General features: G+C 32.4%; 1 protein-coding gene across 1 annotated transcript in view; it reads right to left on the bottom strand.

Annotated features, from left to right (window-relative positions):
* LOC143230592 (ATP-binding cassette sub-family G member 8-like) overlaps window positions 1–23,801 on the bottom strand; it is a 35,398-nt gene that overhangs the window by 6,823 nt on the left and 4,774 nt on the right. The window contains 7 exon segments of the mRNA XM_076464405.1: window positions 377–560; window positions 2,072–2,188; window positions 2,390–2,542; window positions 2,994–3,111; window positions 5,274–5,518; window positions 6,484–7,189; window positions 7,191–7,478. Coding sequence (XP_076320520.1) covers window positions 377–560; window positions 2,072–2,188; window positions 2,390–2,542; window positions 2,994–3,111; window positions 5,274–5,518; window positions 6,484–7,189; window positions 7,191–7,466 — 1,799 coding nt within the window. The 5' untranslated portion in view covers window positions 7,467–7,478.

A 23,801-nucleotide genomic window follows, 5' to 3' on the forward strand; every position in this document is an offset into this window, starting at 1 on the left:
ACATTCAGTTTAACTAATATTATTAATATACTGTGAATAATATGGTGTATTTAACTGTATTTACTCAGTAGGTTGACAAAAAGTCAAGGTTACATCAAGGTGTTGGTTTCTGAGTCAAAATATTTTTTTCTTAGAATTGTCTTTCCAAAATAAGGATGCGTCTTCCACGATGTAGCGTCTTACAAAACGTAAAATACGGTAATAAACTAAATGTTTAGGCTAAGAAATAATACAATGTAAAATAGAAAATACACCCGGTACTCAAGTTCAAAGATAAGTCTCTGTTAGTAACTACTGTTTATATTATATCTCTTTTATTATTGTATCTTTATACATAGTTTTATGGTCTACGCAGAAAATTATAAACTCAGCTTACATCCAGAGAGCTAAAACCTGGGTGAAAAAGTTGGCTCGCTTAACAGTAGATGGTGGCATAGCAGGAGGACCAGGATCTGAAAGCGCCTCCTGGCGGCGACGAAATATCTCTATGAGATTTTCAATTCGTTGACTCGATTCCAACATAGCTTCCGGCGACAAATTATCCAACGTCACCAAATCCACTAACAAAAGATATCACAAAATAAAAAACATTTTGTACGTCTTCCAAGAAAGAAATATCGAAATTTTCGGTTAGAACATAATAATCAAACATAACTTTATTCCCCATATAAACATAGACACACACACAAACAAACACGGCTTCCTTTACTCAGCTAAAATTATTTGTCATAATCTAACAGTACAATTTGGGGTGAAACACCATCGCTAAAATTACGGGACCTTCGGTGCGTGCAAGGTTATATTTATTTTGTTAATGCAAAGCTATATAACGCACTACCTGTACTCTGTCCACTAAGGGGAAGGAATAAAGACCCGTATTTTAAGTTCACAAACTTAAAACTTACCCACCGGAGTACAGCTGGTAGTGTGGGTATTACAAGTAGACGTGTTTCCCCTGCAACGTTTTCCTTTTTTCTTTCTCGTATGGTACTAGCCGAAATATCTCAGAATTACAACATTAACGATTATTCTTCATTTTACAATCAACTTTCGAGATCACAGCTGGGATAAACATCCTATCCCTTTTATAAAATAACACACTGTAATTGTTCTATTTCTGTGTAGATGGCGTAGGTTGTACCTGTGATGGAGCTCTAGATTTTGGAGTTCAAATCCGTACGATATTACAAAATATTTCCTTCACTTTAACCCGTAAGTATATTATAAAAATGACAGTCACTTCCTTTGTGTGAATGTAGTATAGTTGGCTATTACTCATTGGCTGCCAGTAATTCAGAATTAAGGATGGTGACGGAAGATTTGCCGTAAATAAAAAAAAAATAAAAAATTATGTGTATACGCGAATAAATCAGCAACATGTTTACACTTTTTTAACTGAAATACAGATTGATATATGTAATTATTACGTCATGAGACCTGAAACACCAACCAGTAGTTAATGTGAACTTGTAAATCTATTAATAATCGATGATACAGCACCACAGAAGAAAAAAATACTAGTTCTGATTAGTCCTAGAAGACAACGTCAAACAGTGACATCATTTAAATTCAAACTGTATCATTAAACACCACAAGATGGCGGTATTAACTCATTACGCTGATATTAGGTCAGGTTCACAGAAACGTTATAAATTACTTCGAACTTATTTATTTATCTAGAAGACAACATCAGATGGTAACTTCAATTAAGTTCAAATTGTGTCACTAAGCTCCACAAGGTAGTGCTGTTAACTCATTACACCGGAATTAGATCAGGTTCACAGAAACGTTATAAATTACTTCTGTATTTTTCATTTATCCTGAAGACAACATCAAATTGTGACTTTATTTAAAATCAATATTAAGAGAATATTTGAAATAAACAATACGAATTTACATTACAATTGTTTTTGTGCTTGAGTAAAAAAAAAACTGTGTTCAAGTTTATTTATCCTTTAAGAATATTACGTAGAATAAAATAAATTCATTGAAAATTAATAATTTCTGTGTTTATAAAAGTCAAGGTTAACTTTCAATACAAACTTTAAACGTCAAATCAATGATAACTTACAATAATAATCAGAAGGATTCTTGTAAGCCGGGCAGGGAAGATCTATATAAGCAAAATATGTAAGCATATCTTTCCTCTTGCCGTGGTACAGCATTCTTCCCGTGGAAACTAGAGCAACTACATGAATAAATAAAGTAGAGAATTTCCTTAGAAAATCAAGGTTATTTATAGAAATCTAATCCTATCATTTTATGGTGAAAATATGAATAACAACTTGTTATATCAAACTGAGAACGCCGTGAATAAAAAAATATGTTTCAGCACAGAATAATGTAAGGTTGTTTGTTGTTTATTTTCTTAAGAGAACAAAATGGTTACCCCTTGAAATCATTGTAAATATCTCGTAAGTTGGCGGATGGATAGTAAGGATGACGATGCGCCCTCTACTGGCCCACTGACGAAGATATTCCACTAAGAAGAAAGAGTCAAAAATGTCCATGCCTTTTGTGGGTTGGTCCAACAACACGATATCTGTGATATAAAATGAGTTGTTTGGTATTCTAACATGATACGCCACATACAAAAATACTGAAAAAAAATCGATTTTATGGAGAATATTCAAAATTTATCGAAAATGTTTCCTTAATGTATTTTCCTGTAACTCAGTCTTATAGTCCTTAGACATTCCATAAAATGTCTTAAAACTGTAAATCATTTTTATTTTATAGTTAACTGTGAGGGCACCCAAACAGAGCACTCTAAACTTTAATTATAGCTAAGTTTGTGGTGTATCGATTTGGTAAGTCTTTCTAATCTGTTTTTATTAGTTTATATTACTATTTTAAAAAATTGTTGTTTTATATATATATATATTTATCACAATACTCAACAGCCAGTCCTTTACAAAGTTTAGACATTTTAGCATTATAAAATGAGTAAAAAGGAATATTAGCATATCCAAGTGGATTGTAGTGCCACTTACCGGTATCTAACATAAGTCGACAAGCTACGTTTAATCGTCTTTTCTCAGATTCTGTAAGATCATGGACCCGGGTATGTTTAACTTGTCCAAGTCCGAGGTCCTCCAACAGCGCATTAATCTAAATTATAAATTAAAAGTTTATTTGATAAAGTATCATAAGTTTACTTCATTGAAGCGTCATTTTAAACTATCTTTAATAGTAATGTTTCACTAATGTCAAGACCAATCAGTTCAATTAGTACATTTCTCAGTTTTAAAAAATGACCACAATTTCAAATCGCACTTAAAGTGTGGAGCACTTAAAAATCTTGAATAATCAGATTTTATTTAAATTTAAAACGTGAGAAATATCTGCCTCCCAGTGGAACAACAGTATGTATGGAGGCTTATAACACTGAAACATCGGGTTTTGATACCCGTGATGGCACAGCACAAATACTGAGCAGTTTTCTACTTATCAACAAAGTTAAATATTTTTGTAAATATTATAACAAAACACGTGCGTCAGCTGACAGTCAAAAATAAACTGAAATTATTAACATTACTTTAAAAGAAAGGTGGGGATTATTTGTCAATGTTTAGGCCTCAAGACATTCACATGGACAAACGACGATTGTTTCTATTAAAATGAGTTTATTTTAGTTAATAGTTTCTTTGTTCTGTCGTTTGTTTTAGCGCAAAGCTACACAATAGACTATCTACGCTCTGTCTAATACGGGTAATTAAACCCCCGATTTTAGCGTTATAAGTCCCTAACTTTACTGTTTATTAACTGAGAACTTTCATACAAAGATAATAAAATATTTGGGACAGTATCAAAGTTGTCATCTAGTGATCTTACAAACATTAACTTACACATTCCAATGTCACTTGATTTTTCATAATCGACAATCGCATACCATGGTCAAGTTGATCAGAAAGTAACAAGATGATTCATTTTAGTAATTTTATAACACAAAAACAACCTTCCTTTCAAAGGGGTAAATTTTTTTTTTACAAAACAAAAGGAAGTTACCAGTTGTTGTTGTTTTTTAATTAAAATTTTAGATTTCTCTACTACTTCTAAAATGTATCGGATCTAATGGTCTAATAAAGGTTTCGGTACTTTCACACTTTCAGCACTGTGCTTAAATTTCTAAAAAATGTAAAACATGTATTAGGCCTATTTTTAATAATGAAGATAGAACACGTAATAGCCTTAAAGGCTTATTTTCCAGCAATGTAGAAAACACATCAGATTTAATTCCTAATAATGTAGAACACAAATTAGGCTTAATTCCTAATAATGTAGAACACACATCAGATTTAATTCCTAATAATGTAGAACACAAATTAGGCTTAATTCCTAATAATGTAGAACACGCACACGCCACATTTTTTAATGAAACTGTTCTTATTATTTTTATACATTGTAATTAAAGATGAACATTTGATGTTTTTGAGGTAATTATACATGATATATTTGTTTGTACCTGAGCACAAAGATACACAAAGGGCTATCTGTGCTCTGTCTACCGCGAGTATCAAAACCGGCTTTTAGTGTTATAAGTCCGCAGAAATATCGTTGAACCACTGCGGTAATTATACATGAATTGAAGTTTGTAATACTAAATGACTTGATATATTCCATCTTCAATCTGAGGGTTTTAAGCTTAGGACACTTTACAATGCGTACGAAATTAGGTGGTATTTTGAAATATTATATCCGTGAAAAATGTGTTGTTTTTTTAATTTCGCGCAAACTACACGAGGGCTAGCCGTCCATAATTTAGCAGCGTAAAACAAGAGTTAACTATCACCAACTCTTGGGTTACTCTTTTACCACAAAATAAAGGGATTGACTGTTACATTATAACGCCCCCATGGTTGAAAAGGCGAGCATGGTTAGTGCAACGGGGATTCGAACCTGTAACTCTCAGAGTATGAGTCGAGCACCTTAACCACCTGACCATGCCGGGCCGTGAAAAATGTGACATAACTAATTAGACTGTGTGTCAGTTAAATATTTCGCTGTCAGATTTTATTTCATATTCTGTTGGTTCAAGTAAAATGTAATTTATCTTGGTAATTTTGTTTGTTTATTGCGCAGAACTACACAATGGAGTATTTTTTATCTGCCCATCGAGAGTATCGAAACCCGATTTTAGTGTCATAGTCTTTCAGCTTTACCACTGAGCTACTAGGGTGGTAATTTTATTGTAAAAAACAAAATTCTTCGACACGAAGCGTAATCTAGCTCTAAAGCAAATAGTAGTAAAATAATTAAAAGCAAAAACAAACCCGTCCTTTCGTATCTCTGTTTCTGTTGGAATCACTTGGTTCCTGTAGGAGAGAGGTAAAAAGGAGTGTCTGTCTGACGCTCATATCAGGACTAAACTCCGAATCTTTCTGGATATAAGCAACACAGTGTTCCAAATCTGGAGGCGTCATGTGCAGGCCGTTTACAATGATGTCTCCATAAAGATGGCATTGCCATTTACGATACTGATTAGCCAAGATGTTAAGTATGGTCGTGCCCTCTAGTGCTAAATATGAAAGTTTTAATAAAATTTTAATGTTTTCATGTTAAAAGTAAATATAAATATAGCAAAAATGGCACACGAAATGGTATATGTGTTTTATAATATAGCAAAGAAACAACACAAAAATTGTATGTAAATGTTTATAAAAACTAAAAACATTATTAAAATTCGGAAAACTATTTTACAAATATCTATCGAAATTTCAATGCAAAGTTCAAACAGGCGATTCCACATATGAATTTCCATGAACGACCAAGTTTTCTTTTAAAAACAATAAGTTCTTGGTTGCTGTGATGTTTGGGATAGCCTACATTTGTAATAATCATAATTTGTATTTGTTGTTTGTCGTGATGTCTGATATCTAACATCTTCGAACACCAAAATTTACATTTGTTGGTTGTTGTGGAGTGCTATCTGATGGTTTACATCATCAAACACCAAAGTTTACATTTGCTGTTTGTCGTGATGTCTAATAGCCCACATCTTTGAGCACGCAGTTTATATTTGTTGGTTGTTGTGGATTGATGTCTGACAGACTACATTTTCAAACACCAAAGTTTACTTTTGTTTGTTGTCGTAATGTTCGATAACCCACATCTTTGAATACCAAAGTTTACATTTGTTGGTTGTCGTTATGTCTGATAAACAACAAATTCGAGCACCAAAATGTACGGTTCGCTTGTTAGTTGAAACTTAATGTACACAGCTAAAAGATCACAAATGTACACGTTACACATCACGGTAACTACATGTGTTCATCCTACCCTGATGATAGTGCATTCCTTGAGTTCTAGTTAAACGTAATACAATAAACTTGAAAACCAGTCCACCTAGTGCCTACGTTTCTATTTATTGATATAGCGATGCAATTGTGGTCGTATCTACGAAAGTGTAACTTGTTAAAATAGATTATGATAAAGTATTCACATAGCACGCTCTTCTCAGGCTGATGATTGAAAATTACTTACTTGTTGTTGCCATGATGGCGAGAATCTCTCCTCCGCGGACCTCAAACGACAAACCATCTAAAAGTCTCATCTTTGTTCTGGCTCCCCCACACAGTCGTTGGAAAGATGAAGACCTATCAATCTCGTACGCCAGGTCACGAACCTGTAAGTGGGGATGTTTGAGAGGTGTATTTCCACTTTCTCCGCTTGGTAGCGTTGAATAAAAAGTATCTTTTGGAAAGAACTTGTCGTTCAAGATGGGCGTGTCGTGTCCATAAAATCCATCCGAGCGTGCATCTCCATGAACTTCTTGACGAGCACGAGATGAGCGAGAAATAAGCGAGATGTGAGATCCAGCGTGACTACGTCTTTCTAAATGACCAATAGCCCCTGGCATTGGATCTCGGTTATATCCGTCACGTGACTCGTGCTGGGCGCGCATGACCCGTTGTTTAGTGTTTCGACCGTCCTGGTGATTGTAAATTTCGTGACTCAAAAGGTCAGCTTCGCTGCTGGCTTTCAGACGGCGCTCTGGACGAACAAATGAAGTTTCGGCTTCGTGGTTGTCTTGCCGAATCACGTGGTTGCGAAAATCCGGATCACTCCGAGCTCGTCGTCCATCCATACAAGGAGATCCGTCGTCACTAGAGTCGTAGCCACTCGAGCCGTCGTGGTTTACTCGAGATGGCGGAAACACACGAGGCAAGCCGAACCGTAAGTAGGAAAAAAATATTGTTCCCTAGTTCAGACTGTCGTTCCCTTGGACCGTACTTGGGGTGGTTCAGAATAGTCTGGACAGTTGACTCTCGAAGCTGGAAATTCCCGAATGGAGGTTGAGACTTCTCTGAAGCTCCCAGGGCGCTGTCGGTAAAATCAGAGTTCAGATTTTGTCGGTAAATGCTCCAGGCGTGCAAATCCTCGGTGGTTCGGTATCGCGTTGCCGGTTCCGACAGGGTGCTGGGAGGGACGGCATATCGACGTTCCATAGTACCAATTTCCCCCATGGCTTGGTTGGCCTGCAAAAGACAAAAGATAGTGATAGAGACATGAATAGTTAGTTAACTTGAAACATTGTTTTCATTTCGCACAAAGCTACACGACATATATACGTGCTAGCCGTCCCTAATTTAACATTGATAGACTAGAAGGAAAACAGCTAGTCGAATCTACCAACTATCAGCTTTTGGACTACTCTTTTATCAACGAATTGTGGGATTGACAGTGACATTGAAACGTCCCCATGCTAAAAGGGTAAGCATGTTCTATGACGGGAATACAACAAACATAAATTTGAAACATAATAACTTATACAAAACCGTTTCTATTTAATTAGAAATAAATGTGATAAAATTCAAGAAACTTTGTTTGTTTGTTTGTTTTGGAATTTCGCACAAAGCTACTCGAGGGCTATCTGTGCTAGCCGTCCCTAATTTAGCAGTGTAAGACTAGAGGGAAGGAAGCTAGTCATCACCACCCACCGCCAACTCTTGGGCTACTCTTTTACCAACGAATAGTGGGATTGACCGTCACATTATAACGCCCCCACGGATGAAAGGGCGAGCATATTTGGCGCGACCGGGATGCAAACCCGCGACCCTCAGATTACGAGTCGCATGCCTTAACACGCTTGGCCATGCCGGGCCCTTCAAGAAACACCGCACTGTTTAAAAGTGAAAAATAATTAAGCCAATTGTAGAAATATTGTCCAACAGACTCTCCACAAAATCAGACACAATTTATCTAAAAGAAAAGTTTAAGACCCAGTCTGGGAGACATACTGGATGGGTTGATCCCATAGAAATCTTTCTATTACTACGTTAACAAAAAAAAAAAAAAACTAAATTAAGATTTGAGGTCCTATATGTATCTCATCTCAGTTCTGAATTGTGAGAATAAATTCGTACTAGTTTCAAGTCTATGGGATGTAAGAGGTTTACTGTATTTTAGTCCCTACGATTGTTTCTGTATAGTTTTCTTTCTTGCATTTGACGTATATTTTTGACTGTCTACTGCGCAAGTCCCGCCTGTTCTCGAAATTTGAAGGACGTTCGTGTGCGTAAGAATTAACAATGTACTAGATGTATATGTAATACTAGTAATTGACAGTTTGTTGTGAAGTTTGGTGAAGGTTCTAGAAACTCGCGTGATTCCTATAAAAAAACAGCTCGCCGAAAGACGGAAGTGATAAGAATATTATTGGACGGTGACAGTCAGTGTGCTACATTCCTAGGAAGCAATATTTGTGATTAACGTCTATTAATCGGAAAACTACAAAATTTGACCAGGAACGTTATACATTACAAACTGTTCAACTTCAGTGAATTACCTTGGATGTTATTATTTCTCCGAGGACTTTAGCCCCATCCCAAGGGCACAGCGGCATGTCTTTGGACTCCCACCGTTATAAACAGGTTTCGATACCCGTGGTGGGCAGAGAACAGGTAGCTAGCTCATTGTGTAGCTTTGTGCTTAATTACAAACAAACAAACGAAACGAGGGCATTAAATATCTTTGCTGGTAAGAGTCAGATTGTGCCCGATGTGAGGCCAGCCAAGAAAAAGACAGCGTTAGCTGACGCAAGGCGTAACAGTATCAACTCAGTATTAATTTGCCCATCGATAAAATATTCAGTTATAGACCGGATATAAGTATCAGTATAGTCTGTGAAGTTGTTGTATAAAAAATGATCATTTGTAATAACTATTAGTAATAACTTTATTATAAACTGTATTGTTTTTACGTTTGTTTCTATCAATCTTGTTGATAAATTTAATACATATTAACACTTAATTAGGTACTAAGCTCAAATTAAAATTTCGATTATGTGAGATAATGACACATAACATACGTAATATAACAAATGAGTTTCATCCGGAATAAATAATAATACAGTAAATAAAACATTAGCTTCGAACACATTTCCACACGACAGTTGTTACACCTACATATATATTTATGGGTTTTCTCGTCATCACGGAGTTGTTACACACGTTGTGCGACACAACATCTGATTCTTCAGCCAAACAAAGCAGTATCGTCTGGGGTCAACCATGATTCTTCAGCCAAACAAGGCAGTATCGTCCGGGGTCAACCCTGATTCTTCAGCCAAACAAGGCAGTATCGTCCGGGGTCAACCCTGATTCTTCAGCCAATCGTCCGGGGTCAACATTCTTCAGCCAAGCAGTATCGTCCGGGGTCAACCCTGATTCTTCAGCCAAACAATGCAATGTCAGATTCTTCATGCGTATCGTCGGGGTCAACCCTGATTCTTCAGCCAAACAATGCAGTATCGTCCGGGATCAACCCTGATTCTTCAGCCAAACAATGCAGTATCGTCCGGGGTCAACCATGATTCTTCAGCCAAACAATGCAGTATCGTCCGGGGTCAACCCTGAACTCTAAGTCTTCATGACAAACTTGAACTTTTGGCATTATAGTGTTTACTTTTCTTCTCTTTTTAAGTTAATAAGTGGAGCCATTCATGAAATACGTTTATTTCAGGTCTAATCCGAACATCAAATATTGTCACACCTCTCTATAGCTAACCCTAATCCATTGAATTAAATTTTATTTGGACTTCCAGACTAGGTTTTTAACAACACTGAACACGTCATGATGTTCAATAAAAGAGCTTTTGATAAAAAAGAAATCCGCGCGATGAGTCTGACATTAGACATGACACTACTAATCATCACCGAAAAGAGGTCTACGGCTAAAGGCAGACTACATATAAACAAGCGTTATGAATTAAATAAATCCACTAAAAAAAAATCACATCTTACTAAGAGTAGTGGGTCGCGACTCCAAAATCTACCCCAAAACATTCGTACATTCATGATAAAGTGTATAAATATCACATCTTACCAGGAGTGGTGGGTCACGACTCCACAATCTGTCCCAAAACATTCGTACATTCATGATAAAGTGTATAAATGAAGAAGAAAACCACTGAATCTCAACGTATCTCGAACTCTAGATATTCTGATTCGCCTGGATTATTATACGAAACAAGTGAGAAGAATAAGGTGTCTCAGTCACGGAAGTATAGCGACTAGAAGAAAGGTCACATGACGTAACAATTATAGAAATAAGTCTAGTAGAGAAGATGACCTACACCTTTGGACACGGTTCACCGATGTTTCGTCCCCTGCAGGCTTGAGCAGTTACATTGAACGGATTGCAAAGAGGCTGTGTGAACAGAAGACACGACAAGAACAAACAAGTTAGGACACACTAGCACCACGTGAAATACCTGTTACTTGGGTTAAGTGAAAGTACTAATGACCGAAATAAAACATTAAACTTCTGAATTGCTGAGACATGTATTGTGTTTCCACATTGGTAATCACCAAAACGTGTAGCATCATTTCGCCAAACTTAAGCCTTTTTCACATTATAATCAGTGATAACTATTTCTTTACTATTTGTTTAACATGACTCTTGCTGTATCAGAGTCAACAATGCCAGTTTAACAAACTGTATTCTTTGTGTCATTGTTACTAAAATAAATGACATTCCTTTAATTAATATCTATACCAGCATTTACATACGGGCCCTAATACCTAAGTTTAAAACGTTTTCTAAGAGACGATAGGTCTAATTTGTGAGTATTTCTCAACCTTAAAACTCAGCTCCTTCGAAATCAATAAGAATACTTTAATACACACTATAGTCATCACATTGGAGAGGTTCTCGTATAATGTCAGCGTTACACACTATTATTACCGCCATCTAGTAACGAGATAAGAAACTATAAAATATTTTGGAACAACTCCTACATTTCCTGTGTATTAGGTAGTTGATTATATTGACATTACATTTCACTGTGACAATGGCTTCCATAAAAGAGATTTGCTTCTTAAGACACTTAGTTACTGAGAGAAGTAAGTTAAGCTCCAAAAAACGTAAAAAGGTGTCACAACTTAAGAAGGAATATTTATTTAATAAAATATAAGAATTTTTAAAACTTAGTAAAGACTTCCTTAGCAGAAACCAATGTCAGCAGTTTGAAATCCACACTCTAATTACCATTTATATAATAAAACGTCTCCATTGACTTGGCTTGGTCAGTCAACAGTATTGTATTTGTATCGAAGAAGTAATCACAGTTCACCAATCATGAACTATCCATGAGTTAATGAATAATATTTACAGTTATATAAAAAGTAACTTGTATATTTTATTAGTAATGATAAGATATAACTCATATAAAGAAACTAAACATTATAAAGTAATTGTATCCTGAAGCTCATTGCCCTAGGAAAACATAGACTGGTTGAAAATCAAAAGTTTTATCCTGAAAAGGACGAAATCAAAAGGAGTAACAAATTATTACAAACAAGATTTATTGAAGGAACATTCGAAATGTAATATTACTTGTTTATAGTTGATTATATCTAAAGAAATATTTATGTTAGCTATAAGAAGGCGATGCAATTACAACAATCCCAGGAAACAGTAAATATATTCCAGATCCTGCTGTTTAAGGTAAAGCAGGATACAATAGTACTACCACATTAAATACTAGATATCTTGAAAACCATGTTACAAGGTAAAGTAAGATACAATAGTACTACCACATTAAATACTAGATATCTTGAAAACCATATTACAAGGTAAAGTAAGATACAATAGTACTACCACATTAAATACTAGATATCTTGAAAACCATGTTACAAGGTAAAGTAAGATACAATAGTACTACCACATTAAATACTAAATATCTTGAAAACCATGTTACAAGGTAAAGTAAGATACAATCCTACTACCACATTAAATACTAGATATCTTGAAAACCATGTTACAAGGTAAAGTAAGATACAATAGTACTACCACATTAAATACTAGATATCTTGAAAACCATGTTACAAGGTAAAGTAAGATACAATAGTACTACCACATTGAATACTAGATATCTTGAAAACCATGTTACAAGATAAAGTAAGATACAATCCTACCACCACATTCAATACGAAATATCTTGAAAACCATATTACAAGGTAAAGTAAGATACAATAGTACTACCACATTAAATACTAGACATCTTGAAAACCATGTTACAAGGTAAAGTAAGATACAATAGTACTACCACATTAAATACGAAATATCTTGAAAACCATGTTACAAGGTGAAGTAAGATACAATAGTACTACCACATTCAACACTAGATATCTTGAAAACCATGTTACAAGGTAAAGTAAGATACAATAGTACTACCACATTCAACACTAGATATCTTGAAAACCATGTTACAAGGTGAAGTAAGATACAATAGTACTACCACATTAAATACTAGATATCTTGAAAACCATGTTACAAGATAAAGTAAGATATAATAGTACTACCACATTAAATACTAGATATCTTGAAAACCATGTTACAAGGTAAAGTAAGGTACAATAGTACTACCACATTAAATACAAGATATCTTCAAAACCATGTTACAAGGTAAAGTAAGGTACAATAGTACTACCACATTAAACACTAGATATCTTGAAAACCATGTTACAAGGTAAAGTAAGGTACAGTAGTACTACCACATTGAACACTAGATATCTTGAAAACCATGTTACAAGATAAAGTAAGATACAATAGTACCACCACATTCAATACGAAATATCTTGAAAACCATATTACAAGGTAAAGTAAGATACAATAGTACTACCACATTAAATACTAGACATCTTGAAAACGATGTTACAAGATAAAGTAAGGTACAATAGTACTACCACATTAAATACGAAATATCTTGTAAACCATGTTACAAGGTAAAGTAAGATACAATAGTACTACCACATTCAACACTAGATATCTTGAAAACGATGTTACAAGATAAAGTAAGGTACAATAGTACTACCACATTAAATACTAAATATCTTGAAAACCCTGTTACAAGGTAAAGTAAGATACAATAGTACTACCACATTAAATACTAGATATCTTGAAAACCCTGTTACAAGGTAAAGTAAGATACAATAGTACTACCACATTAAATACTAGATATCTTGAAAACCCTGTTACAAGGTGAAGAAAGATACAATAGTACTACCACATTAAATACTAGATATCTTGAAAACCATGTTACAAGATAAAGTAAGGTACAATAGTACTACCACATTAAATACTAGACATCTTGAAAACCATGTTACAAGATAAAGTAAGATACAATAGTACTACCACATTCAATACTAGATATCTTGAAAACGATGTTACAAGATAAAGTAAGGTACAATAGTACTACCACATTAAATACGAAATATCTTGTAAACCATGTTACAAGGTAAAGTAAGATACAATAGTACTACCACATTAAATACTAGATATCTTGAAAACCATGTTACAAGATAAAGTAAGGTACAATAGTACTACCACATTAAATACTAAATATCTTGAAAACCCTGTTACAAGGTGAAGTAAGATACAATAGTACTACCACATTAAATACTAGATATCTTGAAAACCATGTTACAAGGTGAAGTAAGATACAATAGTACTACCACATTAAATACTAGATATCTTGAAAACGATGTTACAAGATAAAGTAAGGTACAATAGTACTACCACATTAAATACGAAATATCTTGAAAACGATGTTACAAGATAAAGTAAGATACAATAGTACTACCACATTAAATACTAGATATCTTGAAAACCCTGTTACAAGGTGAAGAAAGATACAATAGTACTACCACATTAAATACTAAATATCTTGAAAACGATGTTACAAGATAAAGTAAGGTACAATAGTACTACCACATTAAATACGAAATATCTTGAAAACCATGTTACAAGATAAAGTAAGGTACAATAGTACTACCACATTAAATACGAAATATCTTGAAAACGATGTTACAAGATAAAGTAAGGTACAATAGTACTACCACATTCAATACTAGATATCTTGAAAACGATGTTACAAGATAAAGTAAGGTACAATAGTACTACCACATTAAATACTAAATATCTTGAAAACCCTGTTACAAGGTGAAGTAAGATACAATAGTACTACCACATTAAATACTAGATATCTTGAAAACCCTGTTACAAGGTGAAGTAAGATACAATAGTACTACCACATTAAATACTAGATATCTTGAAAACCATGTTACAAGGTAAAGTAAGATACAATAGTACTACCACATTAAATACTAGATATCTTGAAAACGATGTTACAAGATAAAGTAAGGTACAATAGTACTACCACATTAAATACTAAATATCTTGAAAACCCTGTTACAAGGTGAAGTAAGATACAATAGTACTACCACATTAAATACTAGATATCTTGAAAACCCTGTTACAAGGTGAAGTAAGATACAATAGTACTACCACATTAAATACTAGATATCTTGAAAACCATGTTACAAGGTGAAGAAAGATACAATAGTACTACCACATTAAATACTAGATATCTTGAAAACCATGTTACAAGGTGAAGTAAGATATAATAGTACTACCACATTCAATACTAGATATCTTGAAAACGATGTTACAAGGTAAAGTAAGATACAATAGTACTACCACATTAAATACTAGATATCTTGTAAACGATGTTACAAGGTAAAGTAAGATACAATAGTACTACCACATTAAATACTAAATATCTTGAAAACCCTGTTACAAGGTGAAGTAAGATACAATAGTACTACCACATTAAATACTAGATATCTTGAAAACCCTGTTACAAGGTGAAGTAAGATACAATAGTACTACCACATTAAATACTAGATATCTTGAAAACCCTGTTACAAGGTGAAGTAAGATACAATACTACTACCACATTAAATACTAGATATCTTGAAAACCCTGTTACAAGGTGAACTAAGATACAATCCTACTACCACATTAAATACTAGATATCTTGAAAACCATGTTACAAGGTGAAGAAAGATACAATAGTACTACCACATTCAATACGAAATATCTTGAAAACCATGTTACAAGGTGAAGTAAGATACAATAGTACTACCACATTCAATACGAAATATCTTGAAAACCATGTTACAAGGTGAAGTAAGATACAATAGTACTACCACATTCAATACGAAATATCTTGAAAACCATGTTACAAGGTGAAGTAAGATACAATAGTACTATCACATTAAATACTAGATATCTTGAAAACGATGTTACAAGATAAAGTAAGGTACAATAGTACTACCACATTAAATACTAGATATCTTGAAAACCATGTTACAAGGTGAAGTAAGATACAATAGTACTATCACATTCAATACTAGATATCTTGAAAACGATGTTACAAGATAAAGTAAGATACAATAGTACTATCACATTCAATACTAGATATCTTGAAAACCATGTTACAAGGTGAAGTAAGATACAATAGTACTACCACATTAAATACGAAATATCTTGAAAACCATGTTACAAGGTAAAGTAAGATACAATAGTAGTACCACATTAAATACGAAATATCTTGAAAACCATGTTACAAGGTGAAGTAAGATACAATAGTACTATCACATTCAATACGAAATATCTTGAAAACCATGTTACAAGGTGAAGTAAGATACAATAGTACTACCACATTAAATACGAAATATCTTGAAAACCATGTTACAAGGTGAAGTAAGATACAATAGTACTACCACATTCAATACGAAATATCTTGAAAACCATGTTACAAGGTGAAGTAAGATACAATAGTACTACCACATTCAATACGAAATATCTTGAAAACCATGTTACAAGGTGAAGTAAGATACAATAGTACTACCACATTCAATACGAAATATCTTGAAAACCATGTTACAAGGTAAAGTAAGATACAATAGTACTACCACATTAAATACTAGATATCTTGAAAACCATGTTACAAGGTGAAGTAAGATACAATAGTACTATCACATTCAATACTAGATATCTTGAAAACGATGTTACAAGATAAAGTAAGATACAATAGTACTATCACATTCAATACTAGATATCTTGAAAACCATGTTACAAGGTGAAGTAAGATACAATAGTACTACCACATTAAATACGAAATATCTTGAAAACCATGTTACAAGGTAAAGTAAGATACAATAGTACTACCACATTAAATACAAGATATCTTGAAAACCATGTTACAAGGTAAAGTAAGGTACAATAGTACTACCACATTAAACACTAGATATCTTGAAAACCATGTTACAAGGTAAAGTAAGGTACAGTAGTACTACCACATTGAACACTAGATATCTTGAAAACCATGTTACAAGATAAAGTAAGATACAATAGTACTACCACATTCAATACGAAATATCTTGAAAACCATATTACAAGGTAAAGTAAGATACAATAGTACTACCACATTAAATACGAAATATCTTGAAAACCATGTTACAAAGTAAAGTAAGATACAATAGTACTACCACATTAAATACTAGACATCTTGAAAACCCTGTTACAAGGTAAAGTAAGATACAATAGTACTACCACATTAAATACGAAATATCTTGAAAACCATGTTACAAGGTGAAGTAAGATACAATAGTACTACCATATTCAATACGAAATATCTTGAAAACCATGTTACAAGGTAAAGTAAGATACAATAGTACTACCACATTAAATACGAAATATCTTGAAAACCATGTTACAAGGTGAAGTAAGATATAATAGTACTACCACATTAAATACTAGATATCTTGAAAACCATGTTACAAGGTGAAGTAAGATACAATAGTACTACCACATTAAATACTAGATATCTTGAAAACGATGTTACAAGATAAAGTAAGGTACAATAGTACTACCACATTAAATACTAAATATCTTGAAAACCATGTTACAAGGTGAAGTAAGATACAATAGTACTACCACATTAAATACTAGATATCTTGAAAACGATGTTACAAGATAAAGTAAGGTACAATAGTACTACCACATTAAATACTAGATATCTTGAAAACCATGTTACAAGGTGAAGTAAGATACAATAGTACTACCACATTAAATACTAGATATCTTGAAAACGATGTTACAAGATAAAGTAAGGTACAATAGTACTACCACATTAAATACTAAATATCTTGAAAACGATGTTACAAGATAAAGTAAGGTACAATAGTACTACCACATTAAATACTAAATATCTTGAAAACCCTGTTACAAGGTGAAGAAAGATACAATAGTACTACCACATTCAATACGAAATATCTTGAAAACCATGTTACAAGGTAAAGTAAGATACAATAGTACTACCACATTAAATACTAGATATCTTGAAAACGATGTTACAAGATAAAGTAAGGTACAATAGTACTACCACATTAAATACTAAATATCTTGAAAACCCTGTTACAAGGTGAAGAAAGATACAATAGTACTACCACATTCAATACGAAATATCTTGAAAACCATGTTACAAGGTGAAGTAAGATACAATAGTACTACCACATTAAATACTAGATATCTTGAAAACGATGTTACAAGATAAAGTAAGGTACAATAGTACTACCACATTAAATACTAGATATCTTGAAAACCATGTTACAAGGTGAAGTAAGATACAATAGTACTACCACATTAAATACTAGATATCTTGAAAACGATGTTACAAGATAAAGTAAGGTACAATAGTACTACCACATTAAATACTAAATATCTTGAAAACCCTGTTACAAGGTAAAGTAAGATACAATAGTACTACCACATTAAATACTAAATATCTTGAAAATCATGTTACAAGGTAAAAGTAAGATACAATAGTACTACCACATTAAATACTAGATATCTTGAAAACCATGTTACAAGGTAAAGTAAGATACAATAGTACTACCACATTAAATACTAGATATCTTGAAAACGATGTTACAAGATAAAGTAAGGTACAATAGTACTACCACATTAAATACTAGATATCTTGAAAACCATGTTACAAGGTGAAGTAAGATACAATAGTACTATCACATTCAATACTAGATATCTTGAAAACGATGTTACAAGATAAAGTAAGATACAATAGTACTATCACATTCAATACTAGATATCTTGAAAACCATGTTACAAGGTGAAGTAAGATACAATAGTACTACCACATTAAACACTAGACATCTTGAAAACCATGTTACAAGGTAAAGTAAGGTACAATAGTACTACCACATTAAATACAAGATATCTTGAAAACCATGTTACAAGGTAAAGTAAGGTAGAATAGTACTACCACATTAAACACTAGATATCTTGAAAACCATGTTACAAGGTAAAGTAAGGTACAGTAGTACTACCACATTGAACACTAGATATCTTGAAAACCATGTTACAAGGTAAAGTAAGATACAATAGTACTACCACATTCAATACGAAATATCTTGAAAACCATATTACAAGGTAAAGTAAGATACAATAGTACTACCACATTAAATACTAGACATCTTGAAAACCATGTTACAAGGTAAAGTAAGATACAATAGTACTACCACATTAAATACTAGATATCTTGAAAACCATGTTACAAGGTAAAGTAAGATACAATAGTACTACCACATTAAATACTAGATATCTTGAAAACGATGTTACAAGATAAAGTAAGGTACAATAGTACTACCACATTAAATACTAAATATCTTGAAAACCCTGTTACAAGGTGAAGTAAGATACAATAGTACTACCACATTAAATACTAGATATCTTGAAAACCATGTAACAAGGTGAAGAAAGATACAATAGTACTACCACATTAAATACGAAATATCTTGAAAACCATGTTACAAGGTAAAGTAAGATACAATAGTACTACCACATTAAATACAGAAATATCTTGAAAACCATGTTACAAGGTAAAGTAAGATACAATAGTACTACCACATTAAATACTAGATATATTGAAAACCATGTTACAAGGTGAAGTAAGATACAATAGTACTACCACATTCAATACTAGATATCTTGAAAACCATGTTACAAGGTAAAGTAAGATACAATAGTACTACCACATTAAATACTAGATATCTTGAAAACGATGTTACAAGGTAAAGTAAGATACAATAGTACTACCACATTAAATACGAAATATCTTGAAAACCATGTTACAAGGTGAAGTAAGATACAATAGTATTACCACATTCAATACGAAATATCTTGAAAACCATGTTACAAGGTAAAGTAAGATACAATAGTACTACCACATTAAATACTAGATATCTTGAAAACCATGTTACAAGGTGAAGTAAGATACAATAGTACTACCACATTCAATACTAGATATCTTGAAAACCATGTTACAAGGTGAAGTAAGATATAATAGTACTACCACATTAAATACGAATATCTTGAAAACCATGTTACAAGGTAAAGTAAGATACAATAGTACTACCACATTAAATACTAGATATCTTGAAAACCATGTTACAAGGTAAAGTAAGATACAATAGTACTACCACATTAAATACGAAATATCTTGAAAACCATGTTACAAGGTGAAGTAAGATACAATAGTACTACCACATTCAACACTAGATATCTTGAAAACCATGTTACAAGGTAAAGTAAGATACAATAGTACTACCACATTAAATACTAGATATCTTGAAAACCATGTTACAAGGTAAACTAAGATACAATCCTACTACCACATTAAATACGAAATATCTTGTAAACCATGTTACAAGGTAAAGTAAGATACAATAGTACTACCACATTAAATACGAAATATCTTGAAAACCATGTTACAAGGTGAAGTAAGATACAATAGTACTACCACATTCAATACTAGATATCTTGAAAACCATGTTACAAGGTGAAGTAAGATATAATAGTACTACCACATTAAATACGAATATCTTGAAAACCATGTTACAAGGTAAAGTAAGATACAATAGTACTACCACATTCAATACTAGATATCTTGAAAACCATGTTACAAGGTGAAGTAAGATATAATAGTACTACCACATTAAATACGAATATTTTGAAAACCATGTTACAAGGTAAAGTAAGATACAATAGTACTACCACATTAAATACTAGATATCTTGAAAACCATGTTACAAGGTAAAGTAAGATACAATAGTACTACCACATTAAATACGAAATATCTTGAAAACCATGTTACAAAATGAAGTAAGATACAATAGTACTACCACATTCAACACTAGATATCTTGAAAACCATGTTACAAGGTAAAGTAAGATACAATAGTACTACCACATTAAATACTAGATATCTTGAAAACGATGTTACAAGATAAAGTAAGATACAATAGTACTACCACATTAAATACGAAATATCTTGAAAACCATGTTACAAAGTAAAGTAAGATACAATAGTACTACCACATTAAATACTAGACATCTTGAAAACCCTGTTACAAGGTAAAGTAAGATACAATAGTACTACCACATTAAATACGAAATATCTTGAAAACCATGTTACAAGGTGAAGTAAGATACAATAGTACTACCATATTCAATACGAAATATCTTGAAAACCATGTTACAAGGTAAAGTAAGATACAATAGTACTACCACATTAAATACGAAATATCTTGAAAACCATGTTACAAGGTGAAGTAAGATATAATAGTACTACCACATTAAATACTAGATATCTTGAAAACCATGTTACAAGGTGAAGTAAGATACAATAGTACTACCACATTAAATACTAGATATCTTGAAAACGATGTTACAAGATAAAGTAAGGTACAATAGTACTACCACATTAAATACTAAATATCTTGAAAACCATGTTACAAGGTGAAGTAAGACACAATAGTACTACCACATTAAATACTAGATATCTTGAAAACGATGTTACAAGATAAAGTAAGGTACAATAGTACTACCACATTAAATACTAGATATCTTGAAAACCATGTTACAAGGTGAAGTAAGGTACAATAGTACTACCACATTAAATACTAAATATCTTGAAAACGATGTTACAAGATAAAGTAAGGTACAATAGTACTACCACATTAAATACTAAATATCTTGAAAACGATGTTACAAGATAAAGTAAGGTACAATAGTACTACCACATTAAATACTAAATATCTTGAAAACCCTGTTACAAGGTGAAGAAAGATACAATAGTACTACCACATTCAATACGAAATATCTTGAAAACCATGTTACAAGGTAAAGTAAGATACAATAGTACTACCACATTAAATACTAGATATCTTGAAAACGATGTTACAAGATAAAGTAAGGTACAATAGTACTACCACATTAAATACTAAATATCTTGAAAACCCTGTTACAAGGTGAAGAAAGATACAATAGTACTACCACATTCAATACGAAATATCTTGAAAACCATGTTACAAGGTGAAGTAAGATACAATAGTACTACCACATTAAATACTAGATATCTTGAAAACGATGTTACAAGATAAAGTAAGGTACAATAGTACTACCACATTAAATACTAGATATCTTGAAAACCATGTTACAAGGTGAAGTAAGATACAATAGTACTACCACATTAAATACTAGATATCTTGAAAACGATGTTACAAGATAAAGTAAGGTACAATAGTACTACCACATTAAATACTAAATATCTTGAAAACCCTGTTACAAGGTAAAGTAAGATACAATAGTACTACCACATTAAATACTAAATATCTTGAAAATCATGTTACAAGGTAAAGTAAGATACAATAGTACTACCACATTAAATACTAGATATCTTGAAAACCATGTTACAAGGTAAAGTAAGATACAATAGTACTACCACATTAAATACTAGATATCTTGAAAACGATGTTACAAGATAAAGTAAGGTACAATAGTACTACCACATTAAATACTAGATATCTTGAAAACCATGTTACAAGGTGAAGTAAGATACAATAGTACTATCACATTCAATACTAGATATCTTGAAAACGATGTTACAAGATAAAGTAAGATACAATAGTACTATCACATTCAATACTAGATATCTTGAAAACCATGTTACAAGGTGAAGTAAGATACAATAGTACTACCACATTAAACACTAGACATCTTGAAAACCATGTTACAAGGTAAAGTAAGGTACAATAGTACTACCACATTAAATACAAGATATCTTGAAAACCATGTTACAAGGTAAAGTAAGGTAGAATAGTACTACCACATTAAACACTAGATATCTTGAAAACCATGTTACAAGGTAAAGTAAGGTACAGTAGTACTACCACATTGAACACTAGATATCTTGAAAACCATGTTACAAGGTAAAGTAAGATACAATAGTACTACCACATTCAATACGAAATATCTTGAAAACCATATTACAAGGTAAAGTAAGATACAATAGTACTACCACATTAAATACTAGACATCTTGAAAACCATGTTACAAGGTAAAGTAAGATACAATAGTACTACCACATTAAATACTAGATATCTTGAAAACCATGTTACAAGGTAAAGTAAGATACAATAGTACTACCACATTAAATACTAGATATCTTGAAAACGATGTTACAAGATAAAGTAAGGTACAATAGTACTACCACATTAAATACTAAATATCTTGAAAACCCTGTTACAAGGTGAAGTAAGATACAATAGTACTACCACATTAAATACTAGATATCTTGAAAACCATGTTACAAGGTGAAGAAAGATACAATAGTACTACCACATTAAATACGAAATATCTTGAAAACCATGTTACAAGGTAAAGTAAGATACAATAGTACTACCACATTAAATACGAAATATCTTGAAAACCATGTTACAAGGTAAAGTAAGATACAATAGTACTACCACATTAAATACTAGATATATTGAAAACCATGTTACAAGGTGAAGTAAGATACAATAGTACTACCACATTCAATACTAGATATCTTGAAAACCATGTTACAAGGTAAAGTAAGATACAATAGTACTACCACATTAAATACTAGATATCTTGAAAACGATGTTACAAGGTAAAGTAAGATACAATAGTACTACCACATTAAATACGAAATATCTTGAAAACCATGTTACAAGGTGAAGTAAGATACAATAGTATTACCACATTCAATACGAAATATCTTGAAAACCATGTTACAAGGTAAAGTAAGATACAATAGTACTACCACATTAAATACTAGATATCTTGAAAACCATGTTACAAGGTGAAGTAAGATACAATAGTACTACCACATTCAATACTAGATATCTTGAAAACCATGTTACAAGGTGAAGTAAGATATAATAGTACTACCACATTAAATACGAATATCTTGAAAACCATGTTACAAGGTAAAGTAAGATACAATAGTACTACCACATTAAATACTAGATATCTTGAAAACCATGTTACAAGGTAAAGTAAGATACAATAGTACTACCACATTAAATACGAAATATCTTGAAAACCATGTTACAAGGTGAAGTAAGATAC

The sequence above is a fragment of the Tachypleus tridentatus genome, chromosome 1 (genome assembly GCF_004210375.1).
Source record: "Tachypleus tridentatus isolate NWPU-2018 chromosome 1, ASM421037v1, whole genome shotgun sequence".
In the NCBI taxonomy this organism is placed as follows: domain Eukaryota; kingdom Metazoa; phylum Arthropoda; class Merostomata; order Xiphosura; family Limulidae; genus Tachypleus; species Tachypleus tridentatus.